This window comes from Ranitomeya variabilis, chromosome 3, assembly GCF_051348905.1.
Source record: "Ranitomeya variabilis isolate aRanVar5 chromosome 3, aRanVar5.hap1, whole genome shotgun sequence".
Taxonomy (NCBI): Eukaryota; Metazoa; Chordata; class Amphibia; order Anura; family Dendrobatidae; genus Ranitomeya; species Ranitomeya variabilis.
Genome location: NC_135234.1, coordinates 214971958 through 214987774, shown reverse-complemented (window position 1 = coordinate 214987774; position 15817 = coordinate 214971958). Strand labels below are relative to the sequence as shown.

The 15817-nt window shown below is 42.4% G+C and overlaps 1 protein-coding gene across 2 annotated transcripts in view; it reads right to left on the bottom strand.

Annotated features, from left to right (window-relative positions):
• Window positions 1–15817, bottom strand: part of IKBKE (inhibitor of nuclear factor kappa B kinase subunit epsilon) — an 85840-nt gene that overhangs the window by 34785 nt on the left and 35238 nt on the right. For both annotated transcript variants that reach the window (XM_077295159.1, XM_077295160.1), the window contains 2 exons: window positions 3830–4011; window positions 2623–2783 (listed from right to left, as the gene is read on the bottom strand). In XM_077295159.1, coding sequence (XP_077151274.1) covers window positions 2623–2783; window positions 3830–4011 — 343 coding nt within the window. The remainder of the gene's footprint in view (window positions 1–2622; window positions 2784–3829; window positions 4012–15817) is intronic.

The window sequence follows — 15817 nt, the reverse complement described above, 5'->3', positions numbered from 1 at the left end:
ACTCCCAGCTTACTACTGGGAGCTGCCATAGGTCAATAGGTCTGCCCAACACCATACTAATACTACAAGCTTACTACTGGGAGCTGCCAGAGGTCAATAGGTCTGCCCAACACCCTATTAATACTCCCAGCTTACTACTGGGAGCTGCCAGAGGTCAATAGGTCTGCCCAACACCCTACTAATACTCCCAGCTTACTACTGGGAGCTGCCATAGGTCAATAGGTCTGCCCAACACCATACTAATACTCCCAGCTTACTACTGGGAGCTGCCAGAAGTCAATAGGTCTGCCAACACCCTACTAATACTCCCAGCTTACTACTGGGAGCTGCCAGAGATCAATAGGTCTGCCCAACACCCTATTAATACTCCCAGCTTACTATTGGGAGCTGCCAGAGGTCAATAGGTCTGCCCAACACCCTACTAATACTACAAGCTTACTACTGGGAGCTGCCAGAGGTCAATAGGTCTGCCCAACACCCTATTAATACTCCCAGCTTACTACTGGGAGCTGCCAGAGGTCAATAGGTCTGCCCAACACCCTATTAATACTCCCAGCTTACTACTGGGAGCTGCCAGAGGTCAATAGGTCTGCCCAACACCCTACTAATACTCCCAGCTTACTACTGGGAGCTGCCATAGGTCAATAGATCTGCCCAACACCATACTAATACTCCCAGCTTACTACTGGGAGCTGCCAGAAGTCAATAGGTCTGCCAACACCCTACTAATACTCCCAGCTTACTACTGGGAGCTGCCAGAGGTTAATAGGTCTGCCCAACACCCTATTAATACTCCCAGCTTACTATTGGGAGCTGCCAGAGGTCAATAGGTCTGCCCAACACCCTACTAATACTCCCAGCTTACTACTGGGAGCTGCCATAGGTCAATAGGTCTGCCCAACACCATACTAATACTCCCAGCTTACTACTGGGAGCTGCCAGAGGTCAATAGGTCTGCCAACACCCTACTAATACTCCCAGCTTACTACTGGGAGCTGCCAGAGGTCAATAGGTCTGCCCAACACCCTACTAATACACTCAGCTTACTACTGGGAGCTGCCAGAGGTCAATAGATCTGCCCAACACCCTACTAATACTCCCAGATTACTACTGGGAACTGCCAGAGGCCACTAGGTCTGCCCAACACCCTACTAATACTCCCAGCTTACAACTGGGAGCTGCCAGATATAGTTCTAGATGCCTGCTTTACATCTTTAGATTTCATCTGTTGCGCAAGTGGGTTTTCCTATTAAAGACCTTGGCCCTTTCTGTTACTAGTCTTCAGTCTTTTGATTTTGTATCTTTACAGCTCTCCTTGTTCTGATCCGGCTATTTGACTACCCATGCAAGCCTGCACCATCACTAACAGCTAACTCCATGACCCAAACTCAGGGGCCCCGTGCAAGTACTGTACATATTACAGACCCACATTATATAGGCAGTGTTAATATGCCCAGTAGTTATTTTACATTTTTACATCCATTTTGGGGTGACAAAAACAAATAAAATGACCCAGAGCAGGATCCATTCATTAAATAGGGATGGAAATGTCCTAAAATGCAAATCAAATACAACTATAATCCATTTTTTTAGCTGGATCAAAAAATTCTATTCTGCACAACTTTTCTATTGGGCCAAACAAAAATGAAAAACAATCAGATCAATTTTTTCAACATTGACGTCTACAGTAAATGCATCATAGTGAATGGTTATTTGTGTCCAGAGACACCTTTACTAAAAATAGATGAACAAAAATGGATGCAAAACGAAAACCAAATTGTCAGTTTTTGATTCATTTTGTAACAGATCCAGGATTTTTTCAATACTGGATCCACTTCATGTGAACAGAGCCTTACACTTCATTAATATGCATGTTCATTGATGAGCTGACATTGAATGTAATTTACAGTGGGCATGCCCAAGTTCTTCTTTTTTTTTTTAATTATTATTATTATTATTATTATATAGATGGAAATTGTGATCTTCATTGTTTGTTTTTTGGCAAAAGGACCATAGTCTGATGTTGAATTTGTATACAGAGACCCTGTATTACCCCCTGCACACCACTGATGGGCAGCTTTCTGAATACATTGTGCATAGGCAGAAAGATGCTAATCAGTTGTGGGATCAGGGTTACACAGAGCTCGTAACCATGGTGGACTATATGGCTTGAGACATCTAGTCCTGTAGTGTTAAATCTACCACTTATAAAATGCTCATTTTATTGAAAAAACAACACAGAGCCAAGTAAAATGACATATCACTGGAATCAGGGTCTAAAACCCTAAATTATGTTGCTTTCAGATTACACAGGGAACTTTAAGGTGACATTCCCATCAATAAGCTATGTTTACTGGTGATTATTGGTATAGAGGCATTGGTCCCAACCTTCTCTCTGCTTGTATCTACATCTCACCAAAATTCCATTTAGTTATTAGATTTCCCCATGTAGTTACAGTTATGGAGAAATCTTCCCAATCATGGCCATCTACAATCTGTACCTTTATGATAAGATTACGAGACTGGCTGTGACTTTGCATTATAAACAGTAGGTTACTCTAGATACACAGACATTATCAGTCCAATATAAAGTGTACAAATCATTAAGAATCGTTTCCTTACATAATCTCCTTGTTGTTTCGAGGTCCACCATAAGGAATGAAGGGCAGGCTGCCACAGGCAGCATGATAAAAGGTGACTCCAATGCTCCACAGGTCAACTGTGACCCCATAAGCCTTCTGATGGGGCTTTCTCAGGACTGCTCTTTCATACATGTCAGGATGCTGTAAGGGAAATAAGACTTTGGTCATGAAAATGGGAAATTCCATATTTGGTAACCCTAAACTTACTGAACGAAGGGATTTTGTCTGGTTTATAGCAATCCTCTACAGAAAAAAAATAATCATTGTCCTCTAATACCAACCCAAAAAAAGGCAAAATGAAGACTGAAAGGAAAAAAAGGTGACTACATCTGTAGTGTGTTTTTCCTGGAACATCTTCTTTTTTTAAAACTGTATATGTGTGTCAATTCTTTTACTCGCTTCATGGTTTTCAAAGCTTGAAGTGGGTAAAAGAAGCTCAAAAAGACTGAACATATGCACAGCAAGTCGCTTTGATATTGCTGCACATATCTGCATTCTTTTTAACATATTGTAAGCACTTTTCCAAGGGGAATTCGTAAAGAAAAAGATGTTGTGCGAACATACCCTTAGTCCTTGCATATAAAAATCAGAAATATCCACTGGACTCTGGGTAAATAATTTCTTTGACAAAAGGGTTGACCAAAAATCAAAATTTATTATCTATACATAGAAAAAAGTGACAAGTGTCTGATTGGTAGGGATCCGACCGCAGGAAAACAATGTCCAAAAAAATAAAATAAAGTGCAGCCACCCTCAGCTGGTATCCAAAGGAGCTGCTCATCCTGGCACTGTTAGAAGGCAGTATACAACATGTAGTACTGTTCTATAGAGCGGCACTAATAGATAGACATACACTTTTGTAACATAGGTGTTTTAGTATGGCCCACAGTGATTGGTTCATTTAAAAGGCATTGTTTACCATTGGCCAGCCCCCGAGGGATACAGAACAGAGAAGAAGGGCTGATCTAGAAGGCAAGTATGCTTTTTTTTTTATGCACGATACACAATGTGGATATTCAAAGAGGTTGTAAGTTACAATAGCCCAAGAAAAGCCATTATGTGTGGAAAACATTGTAACCTGAGGCCATTATAACTTCAGGGAGAACTGTACTAACACTTGGCTCACATAAAAATAAAATAGCATATGCAGACAAGCCATGATCTTACTTATAAAGAAAAAAGCCTACCAAATATTCTTCAGTGCCATAAAGAGACATGAAAGTCTCATCATCTTGAAGCTGTCGAGCAGCACCAAAGTCAGTCAGCTTGTAAATACTTCGACCATCCTCTCCAATTAAACGCATAATGTTCCCAGGTTTAATGTCCCTGTGCACAATTCCGTTCTCACGTAAGTGATTCATCCCTGCCACTGAGAACAAAACAAGCACATTGTGCCCCGTGAAAATCACAATTATAATGCAGTATGAACGGGAGGTAAAAAAAAGCAAAAAATTGTAACAATGGATCTGTCAATATAATAGCTAAAAATAAACAGAAAAAAATGACTTTTCTGTTCACATTAATATAACTTTCTTCTTAAAGGGAAGGCATTATCAGAAATCAGGTTTCTGTGTTAATATATAAAAAAAATATATTAGCATTTTTTTTTACATATAATCTGTACTTAAGATTAAAAAAATTGAAATCTTGCAATTTTCACATTGGGTATTTTTTTACACAGTAACTTCCTTTTGTTTCAGGAACTAACACATGTACAGTGGCATGTAAAAGTTTGTGCACCCCTGGTGAAAATTACTGTTATTGTGAACAGTTAAGAAAATTGAAGATGAAATGATCTCTAACAGGCCTAAAGTTAAAGATGACATATTTCTTTGTATTTTAGGCAACAATATATACACATTTTTCATCTTTTACATTTTATAAATTACAAAAAGGAAAATGGGCAGATGCAAAAGTTTGGGCACCCTGCATGGTTAGTACATAGTAGCACCCCATTTTGCAAGTATCACAGCTTGGTAATGCTTTTTGTAGCCAGCCAAGAGTCTTTCAATTCTTGAGGGATTTTCAACCATTCTTGCTTGAAAAATTGTTCCAGTTCTGTGATATTCCCGGGTCGTCTTGCATGCACTGCTATTTTGAGGTCTATCCACAGATTTTCAATGGTGTTCAGATCAGGAGACTGTGAGGGCCATTGTAAAACCTTCAGCTTGTGCCTTTTGAGGTAGTCTATTGTGGATTTTGATGTATGTTTAGAATCATTCTCCATTTGTAGAAACCATCCTCTTTTCAACTTCAGCTTTTCTAAAACAAAATCAACAATAAACTACCTCTAAAGGTGCAAGCTGAAGGTTTACAATGGCCCCCACATTCCCTTGATCTGAACATCATTGAAAATCTGTGGCTACACTTCAAAATAGCAGTGCAGGCAAGATGACCCAGGAACCTCACAGAACTGAAAGAATTTTCTGAGGAAGAGTGGAAGAAAATCCCTCAAACAAGAATTGAAAGACTCTTGGCTGGCTACAAAATGCATTCACAAGCTGTGATACATGCAAACTTTTGCATCAGCATATTTTCTTTTTTGTAATTTTTAACATGTAAAAGATCAAAATATACAGTTGTGTGAAAAAGTGTTCGCCCCTTCCTGATTTCCTATTCTCTTGCATGTTTGTTACACTTAAATGTTTCAGATCACCAATTTTAAATATTAGACAAAGATAACACAAGTAATCACAAAATGCAGTTTTTAAATGAAGGTCTTTTGTTATTAAGGGAAAAAGAGATCCTAACCTATAGGGCCCTGTGCGGAAGCCGCTGGCTTCCAGTATAAAAAAAAAACATCGTACTTACCTTCCATACGCGCCCTCGCAGAATCTCGTTCCGGTGCCAGCAGCTCCTGTGGCCGGGCGATCATGTGTCCCCGCTCATTAAGGTAATAAATATTCATCTCTCTCCACTCCCATAGGCGTGGAGAGAGGTGAATATTCATTACCTTAATGAGCAGGGACACGTGATCGCCCGGCCACAGGAGCTGCTGGCACCAGAACGAGATGCTTTGAGGGCGTGTAGGGGAGGTAAGTAGGATGTTTGGTTTTTTATGCTTTTCTCCTGGGGCCATACATATAAGGATGGGAATAAGGAGCCATGCATACAAGGATGGTAATAAGAAGCCATGCATACAAGAATAGTAATAAGGAGCCCATGTATACAAGGATGGGGATAAGGAGCCATGAATACAAGGATGGGGATGAGGAACCATGCATACCTTAATAAGGATTCGGGGACAAAGCATACCTGGCTTATACTCGAGTCAATAAGTTTTCCCAGTTTTTCAAGGCAAAATTAGGTGCCTCGGCTTATACTCTGGTTAATTGATACACGAGTATATACGGTATATCGCCTTCTAGTTAGAGGGACAATCCCCACAGTTTGGGTGTCCCTTAATGTAATGAGATAAAGAAAATCTGAAAGCATAGTATTCCATTATTACCCTATGTGTAAAAGAAATTAAATAATAAAGAGAGTTCACTATATTTAGCTATGTTATTTGCCCATAAAAGCCATTTAATGATAATATACCGTAACTAAATTAATAAAGCAGTTGGTATGCTTTAGAAATTCCTTTTTGTTAAAAGGCTGATCACAAGGTGTCCTACTGTAGAAAAATCATATTGCAAGTGTTCAAGTGTCCTGCAGTTCCACCACAGGGAAATGAAATATTCTACAGTTCCATTAAAATGAATGGACTATCTATTAAGATATATGGACATGCTGAGTCCTCCAGAACAAAAAGTATTCTTTGTGCTATTATGGGTAATGTATGTTGGTACTGCATGAAAAACGTCAATTTATGCCTAATTAACGACTATAATTTCAGTAATATTGTATTTGAAAATAGATTTCTTAAGTCAGTCAACCCCTTCAATAACTCCAAGATAATGGTTTTGTGTGCTATAACACTTAACATTTTACATTTAACTTACAGGTCCTTCTCAAAAAATTAGCATATAGTGTTAAATTTCATTATTTACCATAATGTAATGATTACAATTAAACTTTCATATATTATAGATTCATTATCCACCAACTGAAATTTGTCAGGTCTTTTATTGTTTTAATACTGATGATTTTGGCCTACAACTCCTGATAACCCAAAAAACCTGTCTCAATAAATTAGCATATCAAGAAAAGGTTCTCTAAACGACCTATTACCCTAATCTTCTGAATCAACTAATTAACTCTAAACACATGCAAAAGATACCTGAGGCTTTTAAAAACTCCCTGCCTGGTTCATTACTCAAAACCCCCATCATGGGTAAGACTAGCAACCTGACAGATGTCAAGAAGGCCATCATTGACACCCTCAAGCAAGAGGGTAAGACCCAGAAAGAAATTTCTCAACAAATAGGCTGTTCCCAGAGTGCTGTATCAAGGCACCTCAATGGTAAGTCTGTTGGAAGGAAACAATGTGGCAGAAAACGCTGTACAACGAGAAGAGGTGACCGGACCCTGAGGAAGATTGTGGAGAAGGACCGATTCCAGACCTTGGGGAACCTGAGGAAGCAGTGGACTGAGTCTGGTGTGGAAACATCCAGAGCCACCGTGCACAGGCGTGTGCAGGAAATGGGCTACAGGTGCCGCATTCCCCAGGTAAAGCCACTTTTGAACCATAAACAGAAGCGCCTGACCTGGGCTACAGAGTAGCAGCACTGGACTGTTGCTAAGTGGTCCCAAGTACTTTTTTCTGATGAAAGCAAATTTTGCATGTCATTCGGAAATCAAGGTGCCAGAGTCTGGAGGAAGACTGGGGAGAAGGAAATGCCAAAATGCCTGAAGTCCAGTGTCAAGTACCCAGTCAGTGATGGTGTGGGGTGCCATGTCAGCTGCTGGTGTTGGTCCACTGTGTTTCATCAAGGGCAGGGTCAATGCAGCTAGCTATCAGGAGATTTTGGAGCACTTCATGCTTCCTGGCACCTGCTCACAGTGCCAAAACCACTGGTAAATGGTTTACTGACCATGGTATTACTGTGCTCAATTGGCCTGCCAACTCTCCTGACCTGAACCCCATAGAGAATCTGTGGGATATTGTGAAGAGAAAGTTGAGAGACGCAAGACCCAACACTCTGGATGAGCTTAAGGCCGCTATTGAAGCATCCTGGGCCTCCATAACATCTCAGCAGTGTCACAGGCTGATTGCCTCCATGCCACGCCGCATTGAAGCAGTCATTTCTGCCAAAGGATTCCCGACCAAGTATTGAGTGCATAACTGAACATTATTATTTGATGGTTTTTTTGTTTGTTATTAAAAAACACTTTTATTTGATTGGACGGTTGAAATATGCTAATTTATTGAGACAGTTTTTTTGGGTTATCAGGAGTTGTAGGCCAAAATCATCAGTATTAAAACAATAAAAGACCTGACAAATTTCAGTTGGTGGATAATGAATCTATAATATATGAAAGTTTAATTGTAATCATTACATTATGGTAAATAATGAAATTTAACACTATATGCTAATTTTTTGAGAAGGACCTGTACAAGGAGACAAGGAACACTGATACAGTATTGTAGGGTGTTGTATTTTAAAGGGAACCTGTCACCCCGTTTTTTCAGTATGAGATAAAAATACCGTTAAATAGGGCCTGAGCTGTGCTTTACAATAGTGTATTTTTTGTCCCCTGATTCCCCACCTATGCTGCCGAAATCTCGCATCTCGCATCTCGGCTTCAGGAAAATGGCCGTCGCGATCTCCATCTGCGCACGCACGGCATCCCGCGGCCATTTTCCTGAAGCCCCGGGAAGCAGAGCACTCCATCTGCGCACGCGCGGCCTCAGGAAGATGGCCGCCGCCACCGATAACCAGGGGAATAGCACAGATCGCGCTCTTTTTCGGCTGTTGCGCATGCGAGAACCACTACGCCAACGCCGGGAAGATAAGCAAGAGGTGGGGGAGAAACAGCCATTTCACCATGCCCTTTTGACCAGACCAGCGTGATTGACAGGTGAAAACGGCGACTTTTGTAAGGTATTTCGGCAGCATAGGTGGGGAATCAGGGGACAAAAAATACACTATTGTAAAGCACAGCTCAGACCCTATTTAACGGTATTTTTATCTCATACTGAAAAAACGGGGTGACAGGTTCCCATTAATACTAAACAAACTCTTATTTTAAAACATATGCATTTTATTAAATTATTTAAAAGCATGCCCAAGAGTGAAGTAATCAAAAAAGTAATCCATTAGGCCTAAAGGGACAATATCCCAAGGGTCTATTGGGACAATATGGGTATTCTAACTAACGCCCTAATAAGTGCCTAGAAAACTATCACCTACCAGATCATGGAGGTTGGCACCCTGATAGGCAACAATTTTGGAGCCCCAACTCAGCTACGTCTGTCCTTTAAACACTCCCTACTAACTAATAGATCATAGTATATCGCCCAAAATGGGCCTAATTGGAAGAGGTGGTGCATGTATACCTCCACTTGTTTGCTTCACAGATGAATATAAGCAATTGGGCCCATTTCTGAAATTTAGTTTCTTGATGAACCTTGCTTATCCTTGGGGGAAACATGTTGAGATACTGAGATAGTGGCGGCACGATACACAACAAAGAAAAGTTCATGAATCCCCATTTGTTTGGGAAGTATACTATGATGCATATGTAAGAAGGGACTGTTAGGGACTACTTAAGTGACAGACATAGCCAAGTGAGGGTGCCAACTACGTTACCTATTAGGGTGCCAAACTCCTCGGTTTAGTAGCAAATGTTTTCCAAGTGATGTATTAGGGATTGAACTAGAATATCCATTATACCCAAATGTAGATGTGAAATTAGGGTGTGAACTAGCATATCTATTATCCCCATTTGCTTCTTGGGATATTGTCCCTTTATTCTAGGACTGTTAAAGGGTTATTCTGGATATTAATTAATGGCAGGCTTGACTATCAATAACTAATATCTGGCTAATAACTCATGCCTTAACAATCTCCGGTTCCTTTGCTATATAATATATGAACGATCGGCAACTAACTGAGTTGGAACTGTGTATCAATAAAGAATATTTATTACACACAAGTCTATAGTTATTATACTACTAGATGTACTACTACTTCTAACGCATCGGGTATTCTAGAATACGTATGTCCACGTAGTATATTGCCCAGCCACGTAGTATATTGCCCAGCCACGTAGTATATTGCCCAGCCATGTAGTATATTGCCCAGTTACATTGTATATTGCCCAGTGACGTAGTATACAGCACAGTGCCACATAGTATATTGCCCAGTGACGTAGTATATTGCCCAGTGACGTAGTATATTGCCCAGCCACGTAGTATATTGCCCAGTTACGTAGTATAATGCCCAGCCACGTAGTATATTGCCCAGTCATGTAGTATATTGCCCAGTGACGTAGTATACAGCACAGAGCCACGTAGTATATTGCACAGCCCATGTAGTATATTGCCCAGCTACGTAGTATATTGCCCAGCCACGTATGACACAGGTTAAAAAAATAAACATATACTCACCTTCTGCAGGCACGTTGTAGCTCTGTCGCCTGTGAGGCGGCAGCTTCCGGTGCCAGGGTGTGATGACGTCGTGGTCACGTGACCGTGTCGCGGTCACATGACCATGACGTCACGACAGGTCCTTTCCGTGCAGGCGCACAGGAATTGTGATGACGTCGCGGTCACATGACCATGACGTCATGGCAGGTCCTTCTGCCAGACCATCCTTGCCACCGGAACGTGCCGCTTGCATCGCGAGGAGCGGGAAAGGCGGCGTAGGTGAGTATATAATCATTTTTTATTTTTTAAATTATTTTTAACATTAGATGTTTTTACTATTGATGCTGCATAGGCTGCGTCAATAGTAAAACACTTGGTCACATAGGGTTAATAGCAGCGGTAACGGAGTGCGTTACCAGCGGCATAACGCGGTCCGTTACCGCCGGCATTAACCCTGTGTGAGCGGTGACCGGAGGGGAGTATGCGGGCGCCGGGTACTGAGTGCGGGGAGTAAGGAGCGGCCATTTTCTTCCGGACTGTGCACGTCGCTGATTGGTCGTGGCAATGGTCGTGGGCGTTTTGCCACGACCAATCAGCGTCTTGGATTCCATGACAGACAGAGGCCGCGACCAATGAATATCCGTGACAGACAGAAGGACAGACAGACAGACGGAAGTGACCCTTAGACAATTATATAGTAGACTAGATGGTGGACTGATTCTAACTTATCGGGTATTCTAGAATATGTAGGTAGTATATAGCACAGGCTACGTACTATATTGCACAGTGACGTAGTATATAACACAACCGACGTAGTATATAACATAGCGACGTAGTATATTACAGAGCTACGTAGTATGTAACACAGCGTACGTATATAGCAGAGCTACGTAGTATATAACAGCCACGTAGTATATAACATATCCACGTAGTGTATTGCACAGGTATGTAGTATATTGGTCAGCCACGTAGTATATAGCAGAGCCACGCAGTATATAACATAGCCACGTAGTATATTGTAGAGCCACGTAGTATATTGCACAGGCACGTAGTATATTGCACAGCCACGTAGTATATTACACAGTCACGTAGTGTATTGCACAGCTACGTAGTGTATTGCACAGCTATGTAGTATATTGGTCAGCGACGTAGTATATAGCAGAGCCACGTAGTATATAACATAGCCACGTAGTATGTTGTAGAGGCACGTAGTATATAACAGAGCCATGTAGTATATTGCCAAGGCTACATAGTATATAGCACAGAGATGTAGTATATAACAGAGCCCACGCAGTATGTAACACAGGCCACGTAGTATATAGCAATGTGGGCACTATATGCGTGGTTAGAAAAAGACTTAAAATAAAAAATAAACATATACTCACCTTCCAAAGGCCCCTTGAAGTCCTGCCGCCTGTGTACGGTGCACGCGGGAGCTTCCGGTCCCAGGGTTGGTATGAGCGCCAAGGACAGCGTGCGACGTCGGAGGGTGAGAATAACCTTTTTTTTTATTATTATTATTATTATTATTTGTAACATTAGATCTTTTTACCATTGATGCTGCATACGCAGCATCAATAGTAAAAAGTTGGTCACACAGGGCTAATAGCTGAGTTAACGGAGTGCGTTAACGCTGCCATTAACCCTGTGTGCGGGCTGACTGGAGGGGATTATGGAGCGGGCACTGACTGCGGGGAGGAAGGAGCGGCCATTTTGCTGCCGGACTGTGCCCGTCCGATTGGTCGTGGCTGTTTTGCCACGACCAATCAGCGACTTGGATTTCCATGACAGACAGAGGCCGCGACCAATGAATATCAGTGACAGACAGAAGGACAGACGGAAGTGACCCTTAGACAATTATATAGTAGATATGCCAATGCCATAGGGCAGTAGGAAGAACTGGGCAAAGCACCAGAATTGGCACATCTAATAGATGCTTTTTTAAGGCTGGGGGGTGCCCTTACCAGCCTGAGAATAGCAGCCCGCACCTGTGAGTTTTGCCGGATTCTAACGCATCGGGTATTCTAGAATATGTATGCAATTTGTAAATGTACAGCAATTTGGTTCATCAGTTCAGCATCACACTTTTCGTTTTCTTTTAGGTTCATCCTTTGTTCTGTAGCCTCATTTGTATCAATGATGTATAATTGTGCAAATTTTGGTGGTTGTCCTATTTCTGGGTCAAGTGTTCCAGTGCGGTGGTAGATCTGGCCGTGAATTTTAAAACAATACGGTCCGAACCCAGGGGGCGGTGCAATGTTGGCACCGAATGAAGCAAACGCATGAGAACTGTTGATGCTTCTGATATTTTCCATGAAATTTCTACTGTGTTGATGCATTCCTTTCATTAACTGCTCAAACAGATCTGAGTAGTGAAGTCTCGGTAGCATAACTTTTCCTTTTCGGCAGCATTGAATAAACTGATTGTCAGATGGTTTTTCATCAATGAAATTCAGAGAGTCGCATTTAGAGCAAACTGCATTCATATTCCCACAGTAGTGTTCATGAATTGTACTTTCATTGTCTGTTACGTAATGTGCAAGTTGTTGAATATTGTCCGGGCCATGCCTTAGTTGGTAGAGCATTCGTTTTTTATAAATTTGGCGATCATGTTGTTCCTGTCGTACAACAGTTTGTTGTGGTGTCTCCGGTTGGCGACGATGTCTGTGAGATTCCGCATCCTGGGCTTGTCTAGCAGCAGTTTGTTGTGGTGTCTCCTGTTGGTGACGTTGTCTGTGAGATTCCACATCCTGGCCTTGTCTGGCGGCAGTTTGTTGTGGTGTCTCCTGTTCCCGATGTTGTCGTTTTCTTGCTGCTGCTGCTTTTCTGTCACCCTCATTGGTGTATTTTCGCTTACGACCCATTCTAAGATAGAAACACAGGGAGATGCCGCCCATACAGGGAGACGCAGGCACGCACCCTACACAATGGCGGCACTTGACAGCAGTGGAGGACAATGATGATTCCAGAATTTGCGGCAGACTGTGCCCGTCGCTGATAGGTCGAGGTCGGCTGGCCTCGACCAATCAGCAAGGTGGGATTTCCGAGACAGATAGACAATTAGACCCTTAGACAACACAATGGCGGCACTTGACAGCAGTGGAGGACAATGCCCGTCGCTGATTGGTCGAGGTCGGCTGGCCTCGACCAATCAAAGACTGTGCCCGTCGCTGATTGGTCGAGGCCTAGTGGCCTCGACCAGTCAGAGACGCCGGATTTCCAGGACAGACAGACAATTAAACCCTTAGACAATTATATATATAGATTAAATTACCACACTAATACGAGAAAAAATAATAGCACACAATCCTAATATACAATTAAACCCGCAATTACGTAATTATATTTCCCACCCATACTACCTAAAAACACACACACAATAATTACAGCCTACCAATCTATCACTCACTATCCCATTGGAGATCAAGGGCTTAAAAGCAACAAGGGGGTTAATACAAGGCTATATATTGCAGGGGTCGGGGATGATACCTAGCCCAGTAAGTTTTATTCTCATGTGGGATTAGCTAGCCCTTTCTGTATTGATCTCCAACAATGTTTTTTAACAGGATTTGAATAAAGAAAAAGTTTTTTATAATCAAGAAGATGTGCTGGATAATTATGGATTAATCAAGCCCAGTATGGAGGTCTGAGACTGCTGCGCTGGGCCGGCGTCAGCACCAGGCGCACCCGGGCAAATGCCGGGGCCCTAGCGAGATGGGGGGCCCATTTTGACAAGTGTGACCAACGTTTTACTATTGATGCTGCCTATGCAGCATCAACAGTAAAAAGATATAATGTTAAAAATTAATTAAAAATCGTGCTATTCTCACCTTCCGGCAGCCCCCGCAGCCTTCCCGCTCCTCGCAATGCTCCCGTTCCCAGTAATGACTTGCGAAATTATCCCAGATGACGTAGGATCACGCGAGACCGCTACATCATCACAGGTCATTGTCGGAAAGCATCACTGGGAACGGGAGCTGGCGGGAGCATCGCTAAGGCCTGGGCTGGATCCGGGGGCCGCCAGAAGGTGAGTATATAACTATTTTTTATTTGAATTATTTTTAACAGGGATATGGTGCTCACAGTGCTATATACTATGTGGCTGTGTTATATAATACGTGGGCTGTGTTATTTGCTACGTGGGCTGTGCTATATACTACGTGGCTGTGTTATATACTACGTGGCTGCTATATATTATGTGGCTGTGTTATATACTACGTAGCTGCTATATACTACGTGGCTGTGCTATATACTACGTGGGCTGTGTTATATGCTACGTGGCTGTGCTATATACTATGTGGCTGTGCTATACATTATGAGGGCTGTGTTATATGCTACGTGGGCTGTTATATGCTACGTGACCGTGCTATATACTAGGTATGCTGTGCAATATACTACATGGCTGTGTTATATACTACGTGGCTGCTATATACTACATGGCTGTGCTATATACTACATGGGCTGTGTTATATGCTACGTGGGCTGTGTTATATGCTACGTGGCTGTGCTATATACTAGGTGGCTGTGTAATATATTATGTGGCTGCTATATACTACGTGGGCTGTGTTATATGCTACGTGGGCTGTTATATGCTACGTGGGGCTGTATGGGGAGCAAGATGAGAATGCTGATGGTGCATCTGCACAAGGACAGTGCAGGAGAGCAGATAGGAGATAGGGTGGAGAGAGAGCAGGGCTGAGGGCTGAGAGAGGGGCTATGACAGAGCTAAGAGATGCAGGGGACCCCGAGGGGCTACGGGCTGAGGGACGATAGACTGAGCGCTGCTCACACCGAATGTTGTGGACACGCCCCATGCATGTGTGCTTGCAGGTAATGAGTGCCAGCACGGTAAAATTACATCACTTCACCGACACACGCATTCTTGCTTGGCACCCGTGCATGTCCCGGTGGCAGAGCGCTTTGAAGTCTCGGGCTCCTGCACCGATATGATTATATCAATGCTAACATCTGGACCCCTGCAGGAAGAAACTGTTGTCACTTTAATCCTTTGTCCTAGCAACCTCTGAGTATCTCCTGAGATGGTAATTAAACATGTCAGCAGATGGCCACAGACAAGATATGGAAAATTGTTCATCTTCTTTGATATGCCCAGTCATGACTGTCCAGTCCAGGCATATCTCAGCAGTGGGAGCATTACTATATAAAGGGACAATTATATATGCGAATATGATGAATACCATGGAACATAGTGTAGGACATTTTTCCTATTGGTTCATTTTGATCACTGTGATAGACCCTATCACAGTGATCAAAATAAAAAAAATAGTAAATAAATTCCTCCTTTATCACCCCCTTAGTTCAGTAAGGGAAAAAATAATAAAATAAAAAATATATATTTATTTCCATTTTTCCATTAGGGTTAGAGTTGGGCTAAAGTTAGGGTTAGGGTTGGGCTAAAGCTAGGTTTAGGGTTGGGCTAAAGTGAGTTGGGCTAAAGTTAGGGCTAGGGCTAGCGTTAGGGTTAGGATTAGGGCTAGGGTTAGGTTTGTGGTTAGGGCTGGGATTAGGGTTAGGGGTGTTTTTGGCTTAGGGTTGTGGTTAGGGTTATGGTTAGGGTTGGGATTAGGGGTGTGTTGGGGTTAGGGTTGGAATTAGAATTGGGGGGTTTCCATTGTTTTGGGGATTTCCACTGTTTATGTACATCAGCGGGTCTCCAAACGCGAAATGGCACCACCATTGA